The sequence below is a fragment of the Pararge aegeria genome, chromosome 12, assembly GCF_905163445.1.
Source record: "Pararge aegeria chromosome 12, ilParAegt1.1, whole genome shotgun sequence".
In the NCBI taxonomy this organism is placed as follows: domain Eukaryota; kingdom Metazoa; phylum Arthropoda; class Insecta; order Lepidoptera; family Nymphalidae; genus Pararge; species Pararge aegeria.
The window spans coordinates 15,893,920-15,915,312 of record NC_053191.1 but is presented as its reverse complement, the minus strand read 5'-3'; the positions used below and the strand labels follow the sequence as shown (position 1 = coordinate 15,915,312).

The 21,393-nt window shown below is 37.1% G+C and overlaps 1 protein-coding gene across 2 annotated transcripts; it reads right to left on the bottom strand.

The window, feature by feature from the left end:
- Positions 1–564: 564 nt before the first annotated feature.
- On the bottom strand, positions 565–20,590 carry LOC120628240 (serine/arginine repetitive matrix protein 1-like). 2 transcript variants are annotated; one of them, XM_039896516.1, is made up of 17 exons: positions 20,477–20,590; positions 18,597–18,683; positions 17,057–17,089; positions 15,705–15,788; positions 13,107–13,175; positions 12,591–12,710; positions 12,150–12,227; positions 10,782–10,847; positions 8,947–9,051; positions 8,562–8,642; positions 7,843–7,938; positions 7,385–7,456; positions 6,605–6,691; positions 5,309–5,407; positions 4,544–4,603; positions 1,969–2,058; positions 565–819 (listed from the first exon to the last, which is right to left on the bottom strand). In XM_039896516.1, the coding sequence occupies exons 1-17, from the start codon at positions 20,532–20,534 to the stop codon at positions 746–748; spliced, it is 1,359 nt and encodes a 452-aa protein (XP_039752450.1). In that variant the 5' UTR covers positions 20,535–20,590; the 3' UTR covers positions 565–745. The 2 variants fall into 2 exon arrangements, with proteins under 2 accessions (XP_039752450.1, XP_039752451.1); XM_039896517.1 differs by lacking the exon at positions 20,477–20,590 and adding an exon at positions 20,323–20,375.
- Between the last annotated feature and the right edge of the window lie 803 nt (positions 20,591–21,393).

The window sequence follows — 21,393 nt, the reverse complement described above, 5'->3', positions numbered from 1 at the left end:
GAAAAAAAAGTAGCCCCAGCTACCGCAACGATTATACGGGTTTCTTTGGTTTAATTCTTCGCACAGTGCGTGTTGCCAGTGATGACTTATGACTCGGAAACATCTAACATGGTCGCTGACTATGGGTCTCATAGGAAGACTCACGAGTGCAGAAAACTAAGCTCAGGGTATCTCTACGTGATCAAGTCATATTGGATAGATATTGGATAGAAGCAGGCGTTACTTTGCGGAAATCCATGATATATTATCAAAATTAAGCTTAATTTGCTATACTCCGCGAAAAGCAGGAGAATCTATGATGTGTAATTTATAATTTCTTCAATCTTTATACTCAACACTAAACAGATCTTCGGCAATGTACCCTCTACGCACACTTCGCTCCGAAACCGGAGCGTCCTCAGGAGATGTTCTTAACAATTATTCAAAGTCACACACAGATTCTCCTGCTTTTCGCGGAGTATAGCAAATTAACCTGTAAAGTCACACACAGATTCTCCTGATTTTCGCGGAGTATAGCAAATTAACCTGTAAAGTCACACACAGATTCTCCTGCTTTTCGCGGAGTATAGCAAATTAAGCTTAATTTTGATAATATGATCAAGTCATGGTTGAGCGGCACAAGACCGCGGTATTTGGAACTCCTACAAAAGACCTACGTCAAGCAGTGGACGCCATTGGTTGACGTAATGATGATGATATTTTATTTATAATTCCTATATTAAGTTTTCATTTAATGTCTTATTGCTTATACGTTATACATATTGATCTGCTTGATTTCTTCTATAGTCCATTCTTCGTCTTCAGATGACTCGTCTATATCTGAAAATAAACAAACGAAAAAACTACTTAATCTTGCTTTCTCCCTGCGTTATTGACCCATTATCGGCACTTTCTATAGGGCACGGGTTTCAAGTAGGCCTACTTTATAAGCACTTTTAAAACGTCAAGTATGTATGTTAGTGACTCTACCGCCGGTTCGGAGAGCAGATTCTACCTAGAAGAGCCTGCAAGAAACTCCGTGGTTGCTCTTTTCCTACATCAACATTTACAATCATTTTGCTATCTTGTGGGAGATGAGAGCGAGGCTGGCTGCTTCCAATCTACCTTGTCATTGAGGAATTCATCAAATGTATAGTAAACTCGCTGTACTAGATGCGTTTTTACACATTTTTTAAATGTATGCATTGGTAGGTCAAGAATTTACTTAGGAATCATGTTGTAAAAGCGTATACTCAACCCCACAAAGGAGTTCTGCACCTTTCGCAGACGATATGCAGATATCACTAATTTATGTCCGTTTCTGGTAAGACGATTGTTAATTTCAGCTTTTTGTTTATAAAGGGTAATATTTTGTATCACAAAGACTATATTATTATAAATATATTGCGAAGCTGTACTGTAAGGATATCTATTTGTTTAAATTTTTCACGAAGCGATTCGCGTGATCCAAGTTTATATATTGATGCAATGAGAATGGTTTAATATAAATGTTTATCAAATAAAACTGGTTTGAAACATGCAAGAGTTCTCACGATGACTTCCTTTACCGTTAAATTGTTTAAAACAGAGAAATTTGAGAAGTTAGAGGTTACGGATCGAATGCGGTCTCCTCAAATGGCTGCAGACCGAAACACTAGGCTATCAGTCTAAATAAATAATTATATCGCGGACAATACACAGCCCCAAAGTAAGCGTAGCTTGTGTTATGGTTACTGAGATATATGATGAATATTTTTATAAATAATATACATAAATACTTATATTATATAGATAAACACCTAGAAACTGACATCACACAAACATTTTCGAATTGTGAGAATCGAACCCTCAGCCTTGGACTACAAAGTAGGGTCACTGCCAACTGCGCCAATCGGCCGACCTAGTGAAAGACGGACGTGAAGGGAAGACGATATTTATTCACAGCGAGTAATATCGCAGGGCGCAGCTAGTAATATGAAACTACATTACATTGTGGTTTCGGAGTCCTTCTTGGTGGTGTCACAACTGGCGTTCTTCTAGGAAGAGCTGGCGATGGGGCGTTGGAGCTTTGAGAATTTACTGTGAAAAATAACCTCGTTAGTGAGCTGACAAAACTACGAAGCGGGTATGAGGTGGTTTAGGTATATTAAATTGGTTGAGCCTCGACGCACATATCTATAAATTCCGTCAATAGAAGACATTTAACAATTTTACCGCCTTGATAGTCAAAGAGTAAGTAAATTTTTAAGTCCAGCAATTTTAGTATGTACCTACGTACCTATACAATGTGTTACGTAATTACGAAAAATGTTAAAGGGTGCATAACTATATTTTATAAGGACTCACTCTATAAAAATATTATATCTAAAGAAGCATATTTATTTTTACATACAAACAATTCTTGAATGTATTTAGATTTCTTGATAAAAATCCAGTGAACAGTGGTAAATTTTAAGTTTTGGTGGTGGGCGTGATCACTGTTACGCAGTTTCACACTTTTACAGTGAGCATGAGGATGGATGGCGCGCTTCAGAGGTTAAACGATATAAAAGCTTGGGTGTGAATTGCTCTAGCTTCATAGCTGAATATAAATTTACTGTGAGATGGTGATAACAAAAAAAAAATTAACCCGGCTAAGTCTGTTGTGGGCTCTTCTTAGACCAGGGCGCGTTTGGAACCTTACGTTTAAGTTGGCGAACGAAGTTATCACCATCCCCTTACAATTATGTAAACATTTATGTATGAACACTTCATAAGTGCCTGTGATAGGCCTACATGAATAAAGAAATTTTGAATTTTAATCTGAATTTGAAATCCATGATATATTATGAAAATTAAGCTTAATTTGCTACACTCCGCGAAAAGCAGGTGAATCTGTATCTCTACAATGATCTCTGAAGATGCTTCGTTTCCCAGCGAAAAGTGCGTAGATGGTACATTGCCGAAGATCTGGTATTGGATTGAACAAATTATAAATTACACCATACAGATTCTCATGCTTTTCGCGGAGTATAATATTAATATAATAATAAAGTTTTTTATTAGAGGCATATAAACCCATATATCAGCTTTTATATACAAAGGAATCTATAATTAAATGTATACATTAAAACTTACATCTAACTGAAATAGTTAATAAACTTATTTCAGATGTCATAGGTTCTTATTTTTTTTTTTGTTCCAGTCTCGTTCAACAGACAGCCAATAGTCTGAAATAGGACTCGGCATCCCCTCACAGACGACCCTAAGTATTCTATTGTTAGAGTTTCTAATCCTTTTCCAAAAGGATGCTACACGAGCTCTAACAATACAATAAAAGTCAGGCACTCCCGATTCGGCGAACATTGTCGAAGCGCTGCAATACCGCGGTAGGCCCATGAGTATTCGGAAAGCATCGTTGTATTACACTCTTATGGCAGAAAATGAATTTTTGAAAAAAATTGTCCAGAGCTGGCACGTGTAGAAGCACTGACAGTAGGCGTTAAATAAAGTTTTTTTTTTTTTTTTACATTTGCTACATTTACCAAATCTACGTGCCAGCATGTTACACCGAATCGAAAGCGCCTTTCTTTCCCTCTCAATGTCGCTGTCATCCTTAAGATGTTCCGTGAGAACATGTCCAAGGTATTTGAATTTCTGTACAACCCGAACTGCTTTACCATTTCAAATGATTCCTGGGGTCCTATCCGGACCTTACCACGCCTTGAAAATAAGCATTTCCGTTTTGTCAACGTTATACTTCAGTCCGCATTGGCATAATGCTCGCAAACTGAAAGTAAGTATAGCAACTTAAGATTAATTTTCATAATACATTGCGGTAGTACTTCTCCGGACGCGGACGGTCTGTCACAAGAAGCTCTAAAGCCATTCTAGGTACTACTATTAAGTATTGTTATTAAATGAAAATTGTACCTACTTAAGAAAATATTGAAATTAAATGAAATGAAATATATTTATTTCTATATGTGATAAAAAATGTTCTTAACAAAACCAAAAATAAACGTGTGTGTACTTATTTACGTACACGCGTTAGAAGTTATACTTCTTTGGTGTAACAAGCTAAAAATCTTTTCAAAAAATTTATCTGTCGCCTTATTCTTCGTTTGTAGAAATAACGACACTAATAGAGAAAAGGTATTTAATGTATTGAAAGTTTTATAATAACGCATTATATAGTTAAATAAAGTTTATTTAAATATCACAAAAAAATATTTCTACATAATTAAAGAAATAGACTGATTATCCGAAAGCCAAGTTTCACTCAACATTAAAATTTGAGATTTTTGTACAATGGAATCAATTAAATCCCCAGAATGAGCCCGCAGACTTCGACAGTTGATAGTTTACACTGTCAAGGCTTACCTATAGCTAACTTCAGGGTGTCGGTTTTTTGTGACGGTGTGCGCGCGCATCGTAAAAATTTACTGTCATCATTTTTCCATAACGCGCCAAAGGAAGTATAACTTCAAAAAGTCGCAACGTATCCAATCAGTTAACCCCAACATTCAAAATTTGGTAAATAATAAATCTAGTTCTGAGGCTTTAATTGCAGATTGACACTTACAATTCGCTCGTCGCTTTAATTTTTCCATTAATTCATTTGTAATTGACTCTTTTTCTGGATCTGTAACATAAGTTGCGGTTATAGTTGAGCAACATCTCCAGGGGCCATCACGTCTCACGTAAGTTACGTACGACTTACGTAGGTACCTAATAGCATCAACGGCTTGCGTTATTCTTTTAAAGGGTAAAACGGGACACTATTGCCAAGACCCCGTTGTTTGTCTTTCCGTCTGTCTGTCTGTCTGTCCGTCGGTAACCAGGCTGTATCTCATGAACCCTGTTAGTAAGACAGTTGAAATTTTTACAAAAAAAAGAAGATTTTTTTTTTTAATTGCTCCGTTCCCTACAATGTCATCGTCACCACGTAGGTTATGTGTGGCACAACCTAGAAAAAGGTGCTAGCTTAGCATTTTGCTTCATGCGCCAATGGGAGCATACAAAAATAAAATTTAAATTGTGTATTTCTGTTGCCTCTATAACAACAAATACTAAAAGCAGAATATAATTATATTTAAGTGATTAGATATATATTTTTTAGCCCTTTTTTATATATGTATTATGGTATGGCAACTTTCGTGTGTCAGATCGACTTGCACATTGCCGTATTTTTTCTAGTTAATAAACTGGAACAGAAGAATAACGCAAAACGCACAGATTGACAAAGTAATCGGTGAACATGACCATAAAATTAAATAAGAAATACTTTGATTTAAATTCTCTTTCATTTAAAATCGAGTGAAAGTTAAAAGAACGAGTAAAAACTTACCAGGAACTCTTCTAGGCGTGTTCAGGCTACAAGACACACTTGGCATTGCATGTGTAAAATTTACAGGTGGTGGTGAAGCGATGGTAGGCTTTCGGTGGTCTGTAAAAACAACAATAGTTGAATGCATGAATATACCTGTTAGTGGGAGGTTAGTATCGGTTGGCCTCCCAGATTGCTTAAATTTTTAAGATGCCACCATTATCGTTCCACTAAATGCAGTGTTGAAACATATAAAATAAATCGTGGTTATGTACTAAACGATAGATACATTTCTTAACGACAAGGCTTCTTGAAAGCACGGCACGGCTCAGCTCTCACAAGATGGTAAAATTCTAAAGTGTAAAATGTAAAATGATATTGAAAAAATAATAATAGCAATCTGTTGAGTTTCTTCCCGGCCTTACGAACCGGTGGTAAACTCAGTAGAGTCACTATCAAAAGACTGCATTGACGTTTCAGAAAAATGCCTAATGAATTTTGAATATAGTTTTTTTTAAACTACAGGGCTACTGTCAAGTGCCATCAGACGCAGTGCGGGCAGATTTCACACGGTTTTTTAGAACATTAAGGAGAACTCCCAGGCATGCAGGTTGGCTCACGATATTTCCCTTCATCGCTTTAGCAACGGATTTAAATCTTTGTGCACAGGCCGTGTAATATAGAACCACGGATCAAAGACACAAGCAGAGGACTACCACCGTTTATGTGTTGATGACCAAAATGTAAGCTACGTTTTGTCCTTTGTAACTAACCCAACTGGCCGCTATCAAAAATCCCTACGTAAGGCTTCATAATTTCTTTAATAATACTGGCACATGGTCATCCAGAGGTCCAACCTTGGTGTCCCATAATAACTCAAGACTTTTAGAGCGTCAGAAGCAACGAGTTCACAAGACCGTATTTTCCTTAAATGGCATAAAAAATCTAGATAACAACCAGATCCTATTATCAACACCATGTCTCCTTCACATCACCATTCAATACATCATAGCATTCATTCATTCAACTTCATCTCCTTTCTTCAGGCATTCATATCTCCGTTAAACGGTATAGTGGTTTCACTATGTATCACTGCTTCCTTCTAGTAGAGGAAGAAGTATTTTATGGTACCATCATCTCTTATTGAAATAATGGTAGTTGCGAGCCCCATCACCCGCAGCGCAACGGTGGACCCGATCTCGGACTAGAAACAAGTTCGATTGTGAGTTCACCTTTTGCAACAAATTAAAATTACGCTTGCAAATAAAACTTTTTTTTAACGCTTTGAGCTTTTGAGCTTAAATGTTATCCACTTACGCTGAAACTCTCTGACGTCCGGTAGTGATTCATAAATACGAGACGCTCTTTTGCCCAGCAGTGATTCATTTCGTTTTGGTGGGTAACCTAAAAAGAAAGGTTAGTAAGACTTTGACTTTATTAATATCTCTACGTGTGTTTCCTAATTTCCTAGGGTGCCAACTTCATAGGTTAATAGATGAGTTTGACGACTGCGGTGAAAGCTGTGGTTAAAAGTAGTTCTTAATAGTAGAGATCCGGGGTTTGATTCCCCGATTCTTATAAATTGTGATGTTTGGGTTTATTTTCAACAAATTTTGAGTGATAGCCCGGAAGTTGGACATTGATGTTGATATCCACCCACACTCGCCTATTATCTCGTTTTACTATTTTCTCTGGTCTGGTTTAGTGGTATAGGTTTAATAAACATAACTGCACTACTTCAAAGAGTTAGCCCGCTTCCACCTTAGACTGCCTTGTCACTTTACACCGAGTGATTTTGCAATAAAGGGTTAACGTGTATCAAGAAGTCGCATGGTGCGTTAAAGCCATAAACAAAATATTTTTTTAGCTTTTGCCTGCTATCTTTCGTCCGCGTTTATTACGATTACTGACGAATCCCGCGGAATCGTTTGCCTTCCAGGGACAAAAAAGTAGCCTATGCTACTACTCTCCGTCCTTACAACTAACTCTATGCCAAAAATAACGTTGATTGGTTGCTTAGTTAAGGCGTGAAAGAAGGACAAACAAACACACTTTCGCTTTTATAATATTAGTAAGTTTAAGGATTGATTCGCTTACCATTTCTGTTGTATTCTTGCGGTAGCGGTAAACGAGGTTTAGGTATCATAACAGGTGATGGGGTTTCTCTACCTAGAACAAATATATAGAAACTATCATCAGCATAATAATTCGTAACAGAGAAATATGGAGCTAGGAACCAGCACGCTATTTTCAATGTTCCAATCAGTCAACTTTATTGTGCCAGAATATAGTACATGCAACATGTTTACAAAGTTGTTAGTCTATAAATATAAAATTGTTATGTTGGTTTGTGTACGCTTCAAAAACTCAAAAAGTTCTGCACCGGTCGAGCTGAAATTTTAACATGATATATAATACGCATCAAGGTTATATTATTAGATATATATATATATAAAGGTTACCTTCTGCTTTCCTGCTGGAGCACGTCGCAGTCCGGCGACTTATACTTCCCCGGATGAGCTCTGTCAAAAGAAGCTCTACCTATGATGACTTACCATAAAATCTTCTTGCCCTGTTCAGGTCTGGAGTAAGCGATGGGGTTGGTGGTGTGAACATTATAGGTGGTTGGACGGCTGGCGGCTTAGGGAGGTCTGGAAAAGAAAGTTATTTTGACCTGTAGGATGGGTGGGTGGGAGGTCGTCTACCTGGCTCACTGTAACCGGGATCGAACCGGGACCTGTCACTTATAATACCACACGCTGAGCACTGCGCCACGGAGGTTGTCAAATGGTCGCTGATTAGAAGACGCTGTAGTATTTCTGTTATACCTTAGGTATACCTAAGAACTGGTTTTGTGATTCGTTTTAAGGTTATATAAGTCCACCAATGGCTTAGTCAGTTTTTGCACTGAATTTTATCCTCACTAATATTAAAAATCCTCACTAATATAGTGTGTTTGTTTGTGCTTCCTTTACGTCCTAATTAATCAAACAACTTCCTTGATTTTTGTTAGTTAAAAGGACTAAGAGTGACATGGGCTTTTTTATCCTAGGAAAACAAACTGTTGTAAAAAAAAGTAAGAACAACACAGCAGGTTAACCCGCTACCAGCTTAGACTGCGTCAACCCTTACACATCAGGTGAGATTGCAGTTAAGGCCTAAGGGCTAACTCGTAGTGGAATAAGAAAACAGAAAAAAAGAAACACGGATGTAGAACGCGGGCTACAGCTAGTAATTCTTATATTTTCCACAATATCTTAACTTATTTACTTACGTCTTATCCCCCTAAGGTCCGGCAATGATTCATAAATCTTGTGTGATCTGTCGTTTCTCGACGAGTCTTGAGGTTTCAGAACTGGAAAATATTGTGAAACATAATTTTTACGGGGAAAAAGTAAGTATTCGAGTCTGCAAAGCCTAACAAAGCCTAATTTGCGTTATTCTGATGGCACTTTTGATGCGTACATTAAGATGAGATTAAGATTGCGATGAGAATTACACGGTGAGATGATGGCGATAACCACATTCGTAAACTTAAAACTAAAGCTACGAGGGTTCCAAACGCGTCCTGGTCTAAGAAGAAGCCCACAACAGACTTAGCCAAGTGTTTTTTTTTGTTTTTTTTTGGTCATCAAGTCCAAGCCCTTTGTATAACTAACCTGATGTACGTAGTGGTGTTGGAAGGCGTCTTGTCTGGGGGCTACGTGATGGCAACGGCGCATGGGGATTGAAGTGCACTGGAGACTTACTGGGTACAGTAGACACTGAAAAGTTATAATTGTCTATCTAAATTTTTATTATCATCATAATCATCAATTGATGTCCACTGCTGGACTTCAATCAGTTAGGTTTTTGACGACCTCCCTGGCGCAGCGGTGAGCCATGTGACTTTAAGTGGGTGGTCCCGGATTCGATTCCCGGCAGGGGCTATTTGGGAAATAATCCCTATCCCTATCCCTATCCCTACTAATATTATAAATGTGAATGTAAATTTGTTTGCGTGAAACGCAAAAACTACTAAACCGATCATCATGAAACTTTGTACACATATTTCTGAAGGTATTAGGATTAATATAGGATGCTTTTTATCCCGAAATTAAGCTCAGTTCTTTTGGGAGAGGGGTAGAAGGTGTTCGACGATTTTACACCATAACGCCGTCACATGATAACCGTAACCGATTTAAATAATTACTTTTGTACTTTAGAGGTTATAATGTCTGTTTAATTTTGCCTAATTTTCGTGTAGATCTGATGAATGTGATTGGAGATAGAGGACACAACTCCTCAGCGGACGGCAGCCAACCCGTCATTTAAGGCTTAGCTATCCTAAATACATAAACTGCGTAGAATTACACCTAAATCGAATGCCACATGCCAGAATTTCTGAATTTTCGCTGGTCTGGTCTGGTGGGAGGCTTTGATCGTGGCTAGTTATTTAATAATGACTGTGAATTTCTTAACATGCTCTGCAAGGAATGAACGAAAAGGCCAAATTCAGCCCTCCAAAGAGATCCATTTACCGACTCGCGTTCCATATAAGAAATTCCAGTAGTAAGAGGTTGTTTTAAAGTTTTGCGGAACAAGTAACCCGAAATTCGAACATTTAAATTAGAATTTTTAGTCAAATCATGTATAAAAATAGTTATATCGTTATTTTTTTGTATTTTTAAACCAACGTGAAATCAATAATATATTAGTCTCGCTGTATTGGTTAAAAAACCTGCTGTTTACTAAATTATTGTACTAATTGCGATCGCTTTGTCACTGACCATATTCAGTCTCTAACGATCTTCATCAGACGAGGCCAAGTTTAAACGGAATCGAGATGTTATTTCCTCTATTCCGCTGCAGTTATTTCCTTATTCTTTCTTTAATCCCATGTTACGTGGGATCAGCACAACCTGTCTTCTTCAAACATGAAGACAGACTTGTTTGATTTTGCCATATTTTTTTACGACCAACCATCTGTCCTGCGTTCGACCTCATCGCTCCTTGGGAATGATATTGTACGACATGAATGTGCTGCAGCAATAAGATAAGGGTAGTGTTGGGGAAGCCGCGGCGCTATAGCACGTCAGCAATGTTGCTTCGACGACTTCTACGCCATTATGCGCAAACGCGCTGCGTCAATGAGTAGCAGACTTGCGAGTAGCACTAACGCCCTCCTCAGCACATTTGCTTGTAGACTAGACAGTCTTCTCGGGAGCTTGGAACGATGCTTATGTTAGCGCTAGGGGGCGCAATTAGTTTTAAGAATTAGTGATAGGAACTAACATAGGTCTAAGTTACTAACAAAAAAATATATGGAATGTTATTCTGAATTAAAGATTATTATTTCCTGGTGGTATTGCTTCCACTATTTGGTTCAAAGGAGTAAGGTTTTAATCGCAAAGTCTGTCAGATTTCCTGAGCATGTTATCATTGCACCATCATCGTTGCAGATGGAAAAGAACTAAACTAAGTGTGGCATAAATGATTTAAAAAAAAAAATAACCTTCGCGACCCCGCAGTTGCAGCAACTGCTGAGTCGAATGCGCAGTTAAAGTTGAGGATTTAGGCCCTGTAAAGAAATTTTATTGTTAGTATGACCGTGAGAAGCAAGAAGCTCTTCTCTGTTTCAGAGTTTCGATTACAAAAAATCGAATCTTTCATGTTTGTTTCAATATAGAAGATTAGCAATTGAAATATCACTTGCTTCAACGGTGAAGGAAAACATCGTGAGGAAACCTGCATGCCTGAGAGTTCTACATAATGTTCTCAAAGGTGTGTGGAGTCTACCAATCCGTACTGGGCCTGCGTGGTGGACTATGGCCTTACCCCCTACTCATTGTGCTAGGAGACCTGTGCTCTGTAGTGGGCCGGTAAAGGGTTAATGTGATGATGATGATGAAAGATTAGATTATGCCATCTTTTGTTTCCGACTGTTTCCAAGCAACTAAATAAAATTCATCAATGGTGTAGTAGCCTCGCTGTAATACGTACAAAACATAACTTAATTACAATATATATGTTTACTTTTAATTTATGCTGTGGGTCTCCCCTTCGAGGTTAAGGACACACCCAAGTACTGGCAGGGCTTCCTCAACGCTACGGTGTTACCGGGTAGGGAACTTCCCAGTGACGCCGTTACCGTTTTATGTTGGAATTTTGTTCCCACAGTTTTTATATATAACTTTTACGGGAGCTAAGATGATGCGCTTGACCATAACAATACGGTGATTATCCTCGGAGCTGGTATTGTGCTCGAGGACCAAGGTCTGGATATTCTATCAATCTATCTATCCTTGGGAGTTATATACAGAGTTAAACAAAAATTACCAGAAAGCTCTCTGCCTCCGGTACTCCGGCTGCCATTGAAACAAACAACTTTTGTTCTACGACTATCAAAATTCAGTATTAATTTATGTCATCCAAAAAAAGAGTTAATAAATCATGTTATTTTTGTAATGTGACATTATACTGTGAAACCAAATACATGTGAGCAGCGAAACAGTCACCATAGTACACTGCCCCTGTTGCAAAACCGCTGCGAGCACTCATAGGGTCGTGGTGTGTGTGCGACGTGCATCGGTAAGTTCGCGACTAGCCGATGTTACATTACAGAGTAGTTACACGTAGAGAATCTATGTTAACAATATTGCACATTTTATATCTCACAAAGTATCGATTAAAACAAAGTCGCCGAAAAAAAGTTGTCAGTTTTAATGTAAACAGCTACAGGCCGAGAGCTATTTGGTATGTTTTCTTTAACCCTGTTTATGGCACCCACGTGTGAATACTTTGCACGATGTAAATTCTTGTGGCACAAGCTTGATAACGTGGAAACGGCCACGAATCCTAAGGTTCTATATACTCTACTTACCGTGTACACCGTTAGGTAGCGGCAAAGGAGGTCGGTTTCGTTTTGGTAAAGTTGACGTAGGCGGAGGCTCCGGTTTTTCTACAAAAAAAAAAAAATGTTAAAAGTTCTGGTTAAACAATTACGACCACTGTTCAAAGAAATTTTGACGTAGTGTGTCGATATTCTGAAACAATTGTGCGATTTTGAGCATACAAATCTGTATTATTGAAAAATGTAAGTTGTTTTTTTGAATGCGCTAAGCTCTTTTTTTTTTAATTTATCCTACAACATTGCTCAAGAATTGAGCAATCTAATTATAGACTAATTCTTGAGCTATGCAGCAAGTAATTTATACTAGAATAGCTTTGGAAAAATGTTTAGGTTATTTTGTGAAACCCGTCAAACGAAACCCTGGCACCTACCTGCCGATGCGCAGGTTACGGTTCTGTGGTTATTACTTACTTCCCGCTCTGTCAGTTATATCTTTGACGCATTCATACTCGTACAATGAACATGTGTGATTCTGCTCAGCTGGTTTGGCGACGTGCGCGTTAATCCTGCTTGGAGCCCGTTGATAGCGATCTAAAACATGGGTTATTATGCCAACTGACGGCCGATCGGCGCAGTCGGTACGTTCCATTCCCATCTTATAATGTAAACAATGTTTTCATTCGTTTTAGGTGTAAAGTAGGATTTAAAAAAACAAAAATTAATCCCGGGCGATGTAATAAATAAAAACAAAGGTGTGTTTTTAATATTTTCTTAACAATTTGAAAATAAACTATATGCCTACTAAAAGAAACCAATCTGTAATATTAAAGTATACAATATTTTTAATTGTTTTTGGGACAGATTGGACAGGGATGCACTTAATTAAGATTACAAACCGGCGAAATCTTTAATGTTTTAATGTTTTTTTGCGTGGGGTTTAAAAAAAAGAAATTCGTTTACCCGGGTAAAAATATTTAAAAAAATTACCTGAATTCCCGTTTGGTGTTATTAAGGGGGCCATGTTAGTAATACTGCGACGAGACTGGTATGACTTCACTAAAAAAAAAAAATTATTTAGTTGCTAAGTTAAGTGTATCTTAGGTTAGGTTTGTCGATTGTTCCGCTGGAGAAAAAATTATACAAAAGTACTAAATACTTTATATATTTTTTCTTTTATGTACAATAAAAACACTCGAATTATGATTTTATTTTAGTTTTTAGTTTTCATGTTTATTAGTTTTAAAATTTTTTCAAAATTACCAAGAATATTTCTGACATTTTTTATTTAGTAATAGCACTGAAGTCCTTATAAATATGGCAGCTTTTATGTATTTAGTATCGCTAAGCCTTAAATGAGGGGTTTGCTGCTGTCCGCTGAGGAGTTCGTTCCTCTTTCTCCAATCACATAGATCTACACGAAATTCTGGCAAAATTAACCAAGTTTTAAAACCTCTATCGTACAATATTTTTTTTAAATCGATTATCATTTGACGGAGTTATGGTGTAAAATCGTCAACCACTTTGATCCCGTCTCCCAAAAGAACTAAGCTTAATTTCGGGATAAAAAATAACCTATGTTACTTCTAATAGCTCCAAGTATATATGTACAGAGTTTCATGATGATCGGTTTAGTAGTTTTCGCGTGAAAGTGTAACAAACAAACTTACAATCACATTTATCATATTAGTAGGGGATAGGGATAGGGATAGGGATATTCTGGTTTATTGTCCTTTTTTATAATTGTTATTGTTTAGTCGCGAGGATTCTGCGAGGACGATGATAAGGCTGGCTGAAAACTGAAGGCAGTGCTGCGCTTTTTAGTATGCAGCTATACTGAACCAGCTCCTTTGTCACACATTTTTATTTTAAACAAATTTATGATACAAATGTTGGATAATAAAAACGATTTTCTTTCATTCTTTTTAGCTGGGTCGCGGATTCCTCCTAAAGCGTTCCCGTAGCCCAGCCATCAGGCGACTGGTTGAAACACCGTGGGCTTTTAGACGGCACGAATCCATGAGGATTTCCCCACGAGAGAAAAAAAAAGGTTATCGATAATTCGATAGTCGTGATAATGAACAAGGTTTGCGACATAACAGCTAATAAAGTTTTAAAATAGTCTAGAGTGAATTAATGTATAACTAAAAGTATAAGTACGACTTGTATAAGACTTCAGTAGACTGATAAAAATGCACAACATCGTTTCGCTTACAATGCCGCACAAGTGAAATTACCGAAGTTTTCAGGACACACAAGAGAGAGTCATCAATTTTATTCAGTAAACGAATATCTAAAATCAAAGGCTTAAATTATTGTATTTATAGGTTTATATTTTGGTTTACTTTACATTATTAAATTTTAAGTTGACATTGTAATTTTTAGTTTTACAATTTTTGATACCTTAATTTTCTGACATTTTGTATAAATTGGAAAAATAATTTTATAATTAAGGTGTTATTATAATTTTCATGCCATAGAATGGCAGATTGTAGCACGTAACTTGTTATGTTAAATTTGTTATAAATTATAATTTATAAATATACTACGACAGTACACACATCGCCACCTAGCCCCAAAGTAAGCGTAGCTTGTGTTATGGGTACTAAGATAGCTGTTGAATATTTTTATGAATATAATACATAAATCCTTATAATATATTTATAAACACCCAGACACTGAAAAACATTCAACCTCATCACACAAACATTTTCCAGTTGTGGGAATCGAACCCACGGCCTTGGACTCAGAAAGCAGGGTCACTGCAAACTGCGCCAATCGGCCGTCAAATTTGTTAACCTGCAATCAGGCAAATAAAGATTTGAATTTGAATTTGAGTACATTTTATTTAGCACATTTTAGTAGAGTAGAGTCTGCGTCATGATTTACTAACAGCCAACAGGTGAGATTAGGCTTGTGGTGGAATTATTAAAAAAAAGGTGGTAACAAGTCACGAATATTCCGAAATTATAATTTCCAAAATTGTCTCAGCCGGGGCTCGAACCCGGGCCCTCTCACTTATAAAACAGCGCTTATCACTACACCAGGGAAGTCGTCAAAACTGGTAATTATTATAACTTCCTCTATGGAAGTTTGGCAAAGAGTAAGTATAGAGAATACAATAGATTTAAGAACACACAGAAACTGTGTACATGACTAATATTGAAGCATTAAAAACCATTCCACTTTAGAATTTTCTTACGAACAAACGGTTAGTCATTTCATACCATTTAGCAGTAAACAGTAATTATTTTATTTATTTATTTAATTATTTATTTATTATTTATGTACCATAAATTGTGATTGTGAACATAAGATACATGAAGTGTACAAAGGAAAGCTTATCTCTATAAGAGATCTCTTCCAGCTACCCCAGCCAGCCAGCGACCTCTAATGTTACCTCTGATGTTCAAAACATTTACCATAAAATGGGGAAAAGGGAGAAAGTTTGTTAGCTAGCAACATTCCGCGGGTGTAAAGTGAGACGTGCGCGGGGCGTTTTCACTGTTTTTTTGGACACAATACACTGCATACAATAATGGCTGAATGAGGATTCTCTATGTTCTACATTCAATGGAATATACATACGTTTTCTGATGTAAAGAAAGAAGCAGAGAGTCTGACTGACGATGAGTAGAACCGCTACGCCTATCCCGATGTAAATCCATGTATCTGAAGATAAATATTGTTTACTAGTTGATACCCGCAACTTCGTTCGCATTAAATAAGGTTTTTTAATTCCCGCGGGAACTTCTTATTTTTCGGAATAGCCTATATGCTATTCCAGACAACAATCTCTGTAACAAATTACAAAATTCAAAATGCATTTATTTCAAGTAGGCCCAGTTTAAAAGAACTTTTGAAACGTCAAGTCAGTCTGTTTGTAGTGACTCTACCACCGGTTCGGAAGGCATATTCTACAGAGAAGAGCCGAAACTCAGCAGGTTGCTCTTTTTCAACATCATTTTACAGTTAACAATCTTTTAAATTCACTATCTTGCGAGAGATTCATCTATCGCAAAGTAGCCACGATTTATTAAATGTGTTTAAACAAAGTGTTTAAACTTATGCATTGGCAGGTCCAAAATTACCCTGCGAATCATTTTATAAAAGCATATACTCAATCCCACAAATGACTTTTGCACCTTTCGCAAACGATATGCAGATATCACTAACTTATGTCCATTTCGAGTACGACGGTTGTTCATATCCACTTTTCGTTTATAAAGAGTAATGTTTTGTCTTACAAATATATTTTAATTGTTATAAATATTTCTTTTAATTTTTCACGTGACTGATGATTCACGTGATTTAAGTTTATATATTGATCGAACAGCTCTTATCTGCAATATGAATATAGTTTCAATAGTTATAGTTTCAATAGTTAGTTATAGTTTTATAGTTTCAGCAGCCCCATAATAAGATCCCGTAAGACATCACACTATCAAAGTACGCAAAGCAAACCAGTCTTGTCAGTAATCTGTCTAACTTCCCGGACCAAGTAGGCAGCGTTGCTTAGTTTACCAGCTAGTGTCATGTCCTTTTCCTTAGCATAGGTGACATACATAATAAATTATAAAGCTGTCTGCCCGCGGCTTAGCTCGTAAACAATTTTCAATTTTCCCTCGGGAACTACTTGAGGAATGGGGTAAAATGAAGCCTATATTCTTTTCCGTGTCAAAGGCTACATGCATGCCAAATTTAATCCAAATCCGTTTCGTTGTTTTCGCGTGATTGAGTAACAAACATCCACACTTCTACATTTATAATATTAGTAGGATAGGATAGGATAAAACTATTTTATTAGCTTGAACTGTAACTTAGGAAGGGAAGGAAAGACGAGCAAACAAACATATTTCGTATTTATTACATTAGTTAATATAGTTTATCGTTTCGGCTTTGGTGCTGAAAAATGTATGTAAGAAGATAAGTTAACTTACTTAAATGTATCGGCATAGGTTCAGCTGTTGTGGCTAAAATAAAAAAATAGCAAAATAAAATGGAAATCCCGCTTATAATAAAGCCTGCAAACGTTATACAAAGTATAACTAAATATTACAAGGAGATAAATATTAATTTGACTATTGTGGGGTCTTCTTAGACCAGGGTGCGTTTGAAACTCACCTATGTATTTATCACCACCACCTAATTATATTGGTATCATATCATTCGAAATTAAAATTCAAAAATTCTTTATTCATGTAGGTCTATCACAGGCACTTATGAAGCGTTCATACATAAATGTTTACATGATTGTAAGGGGTGGTAATTTTCGCCAACTTAAAACTAAAGCTACGAGGGTTCCGAACCCACCCTGGTCTAAGAGCCCACAACAAACTTAGCCAGGTATTTTTTTTTTACACAGTAAATTTAAATTAAGCTGTAAAGTTACAGCAATTCACACCCAAGCTTTTTTATCGTTTAAGTAATCCTTACCATTATAATAGGAATTTGTATGAACGCTTCATACGTGCATGAAGCGGTGATAGCCCAGGGACACTTCGACTTCACTTTCGGGAGTTCGAATCCCAGCACCCACCTCTAACCTATAATTTGGGTACCTTCAAATCAAGAGTGAAAAGGCATCTTCTAGGCAAGTACGCTTCATCTTAGGCTGCATCATCACTTACCATCAGGTGTGATTGCAGTCAAGCACTTGTCTATAAATTAAAAAAGAAAAAATATAAAAAAAAAAAAACTTTTATGAGTTTCATGCTTTTTAAGCAATTATAATATTACTTGCTTCAACGGTGGAGGATAACCTCGTGAGGAAACCTGTATGTCTGAGAGTTGTCCATAATGTTTTCAAAGGGGCGTTGAGTCCACCAATCCGCACTGGGTCGGCGTGGTGGACCACTGTTTTAGCCCCTTCTCACTTTAGGAGGACACCTGTGCCATGTAGTGGGCCGACATATTAGTACGTGTAGACTACATATTTGATTTTTGACTGTTCTTTGCTTTTAGCATTCCCAGTAGCTTACTTTTTGGAGAGAAATTCTCATTCCCAAGAGATATATTATGTGAGAAATCCTACGCAGACGAAGTTGCTTGCATCCTTATCCTTTTATTTTTTATTCCACTACAAGTTAGCCCTTGATTGCAATCTCACCTGGTGGTAAGTGATGATGCAGACTACATCTTAGTAGTTTGGAGGTATGGCAGTTAGTCAAACCCAAAACTAACCCATTGCTAACATCATACCAGAAAGCTAATGCCAGTTTTCACTATCGTCAAACAAGGCAATGCCTTATAAAGTAACACATAATCTAAGGAAATTCCTAGGCATACATCAACCGTTCACCAATAGTCATCACCTAAGAGTTGGTGAAACGTCTTTTTTCTATCGCCATCGCCAAAAAAACGGGCATTAATCGCTAAGCACCACATTTTTGTCTGTAGAGTGGGAACCAGCTACGGCCGAAGCCTCCAGACAACAAAGTTTATTTAGGTATGGTTAGGTATCTGTTATTAAAATTTTACTTGTTAGTGGTGTTTGTGTAGTCGTTTGTGGTGATACTGTGGAGGTTATTACAGAAGTTGTCGGCCTCCTTGTTTGCTCATTGTGATCTGTAAAGAAAAAAGAAATCGTTTAGAAATTACAACCACTGTCCAGAGATGTCCGTTAACAAAGTTCGTTGTTGCACTTGCACAACAAAACGCGTAAAAAAATAAAAAATTAGTTTTTCTTTTCTAAAATTTTGTTTTTTTTGATATAAAAAGTTTCCTCGTTTTAAAATATATATCTATATATTATATATTTTGACGGCCGATTGGCGCAGTGGGCAGCGAACCTGCTTTCTGAGTCAAAGGCCTTGGCTTCGATTCCCACAACTGCAAAATGTTTGTGTGATGAACAGTAATGTTTTTCAGTGTCTGGGTGTTTATATGTATTTTATTGTAAATTATTCATAAAAAAATATTCATCAGTCATACTTTGGGGCGATGTTTGTATTGTCGTAGTATATTTATTTATTTATTTACCAATAAAATAAAATACCAATACCAATAAACCAAAGAGAAGAAGAAATAAGCATGTAAGCACTATTAAAAAAAATCCCCCGAACGGGTGAAATGGGAAATTAAAGTTTAATAAATATTAAATAAATAAATATACTACGACAATACACGCATCGCAATCTAGTCCCAAAGTAAGCATAGCTTGTGTAAAGGGTACTAAGATGCAGTCATCTGAATATTGTTATGAATAATATACATAAATATTAATACTAAGATATTGAAAAACATTCATGTTCATTACACAAACAAAAATATTTTGGCTTTTTTTTAACTTTGCCTTGTAGGTTTCTGGAGATGGACAACGCTGGGATTTATTTTATCTTTCGGGCTTTAAGAAGTTTTACGTTCAGTATAATTCAAAAACACTGATCAAAAAGCAAAAGAAAATACAGTTTCGAAATTAAAATTCCAATCACGCGAATCTGAGCTTTATCCGTAATAGGTTAAGGTTCTTCATTAGGATGAAAGTTGGTGTCGCGATTGTTGACGCATTCTTTCCGTTTTTATATAATTGGTTTTAGACTTCAGCTTCTGTAAATCACACTTTCATACATATACGTTATTTAGAAAGTCAATGCCGTTTACAGAACCATGATAGGTGGTCTGGATTATTTTTATACGCATTACTCTATGACGTGAATGTGAAAAATGCAGGTAGAAAACAATTGACCTTTCGTAAAAAATTACATAAACGCTTTAGCAATTGCTGATAGGTTAATCCTCATTCTGGAATACGCATCTTAAATTGCTGTAATGTAATATAACTAGATATATATGGTGTTATATGCACGTTCAAGTTCAAATATAAAAAAATCTTTATTCAAGTAGGCCTATCACAGGCACTTTTGTATTTCGTGTTATGAAGGCTGATCAGAATACAGTTGTCACCCCCTCCTCTTCCGTAGGTACGACACGAGGGATATAAAGGAGAACGGCAGCGTACTCTGTGCTACTACTACAATCTGCAATCACCATCCCGTCTGCCTAGCGTGGTGATTATGAACAAACCCTTTGTGAAATACCTTTAGTCCAGCAGTGGACTAAAGGTGAGGACTATTGATGAGGTGATCATTCGTTAACTGAAAACTAATGCCAGGAGCGTTCCAAACGAGCCCTGGTCTAAGAGCTCACAACAAACAGCTGGGTAAGCCCCAAACACCGATCCCTGACTCCAAACTCTTAAACTCACCATTGCTACGTAATTTACCAATTCAAAAAACGTGACACTATCCGAATAAGTGACAGAGCCAAAACAAACAGACAATATGTCTCTGTTTGCTTTTTTCAAAAGAGCTGTAAGGTAGGTCTAATTCATAGAAAAAAAATTCTAAAAAAACACTTACGACATTGAACGAACGCACTACTTGTCACTAGAAACACTACAAATACACCAACACCCATGTTAGAATTGTTATTAATGACAAAATAACGCTAATTTAGCCTAAATCACATCTTAAGTTCACTTTGTCCATCGTCTTGTTCCATCGAAATAATACATAATGTTTCATACTATATGGTGACAAGGTTTTTCGTTACAATCAAAGTAGAATTCCTGAATTAAATATAATTATACTAAAACTTCGAACAGTGCGTGTTGCCATGACCTATGGCTCTGAAACATGGTCGTTAACTATGGGCCTCATAAGAAGGCTCAGAGTCACTCAGCGGGCGATGGAGAGAGCTATGCTCGGAGTATCTCTACGCGATCGAATCAGAAATGTGGAGATTCGTAGAAGAACCAGAGTTACCGCCATAGTCGCTAAGCTGAAGTGGCAATGGGCCGGGCACATAGTTCGGAGAAAGGACGGTAGAGTCCCAAGGTGCTGGAATGGCAGCCCCGAACTGGTAAGCGCAGCGTTGGTCGACCCCCAACGAGGTGGACAGACGACATTAAGCTCGTCGCAGGTAGCCGCTGGATCCAAGCGGCTCATAACCGTGGAATTTGGAACAACTACAAAATAACTATGTCCAGCAGTGGACGTCTATCGGTTGATATGATGATGATGATGATACTAAAACTCTTTCCGATTCGATCGAGGCTAGGAATCCAGCAGCTATTCTGTATCTCAGTTGACACCAAAGTTAACTAGCCGGTGTAGAAAGTTGCCACCAAATAACCTGTTAAAATCATATTTTGCATTTAGAAACTTAAGTTACCAACTGAGTTTATTACAACTTGATTGGCAGATGCGATTATAAAATGTATAATAGTGGTTTGGGCTTTATTTGATGGCAACTTTTAACAGTGGCTTTCTAATTT

Coding starts and splice junctions, on each gene's coding strand:
- LOC120628240 (XM_039896516.1), bottom strand. CDS start 20,534: ATGGGTGTTGGTGTATTTGTAGTGTTTCTAGTGACAAGTAGTGCGTTC. Junction 6,692..7,384: donor GCAAGAATACAACAGAAATG/GTAAGCGAATCA, acceptor CTTTCTTTTTAG/GTTACCCACCAAAACGAAAT. Junction 2,059..4,543: donor ATTAAAGCGACGAGCGAATT/GTAAGTGTCAAT, acceptor TATTTTTCACAG/TAAATTCTCAAAGCTCCAAC.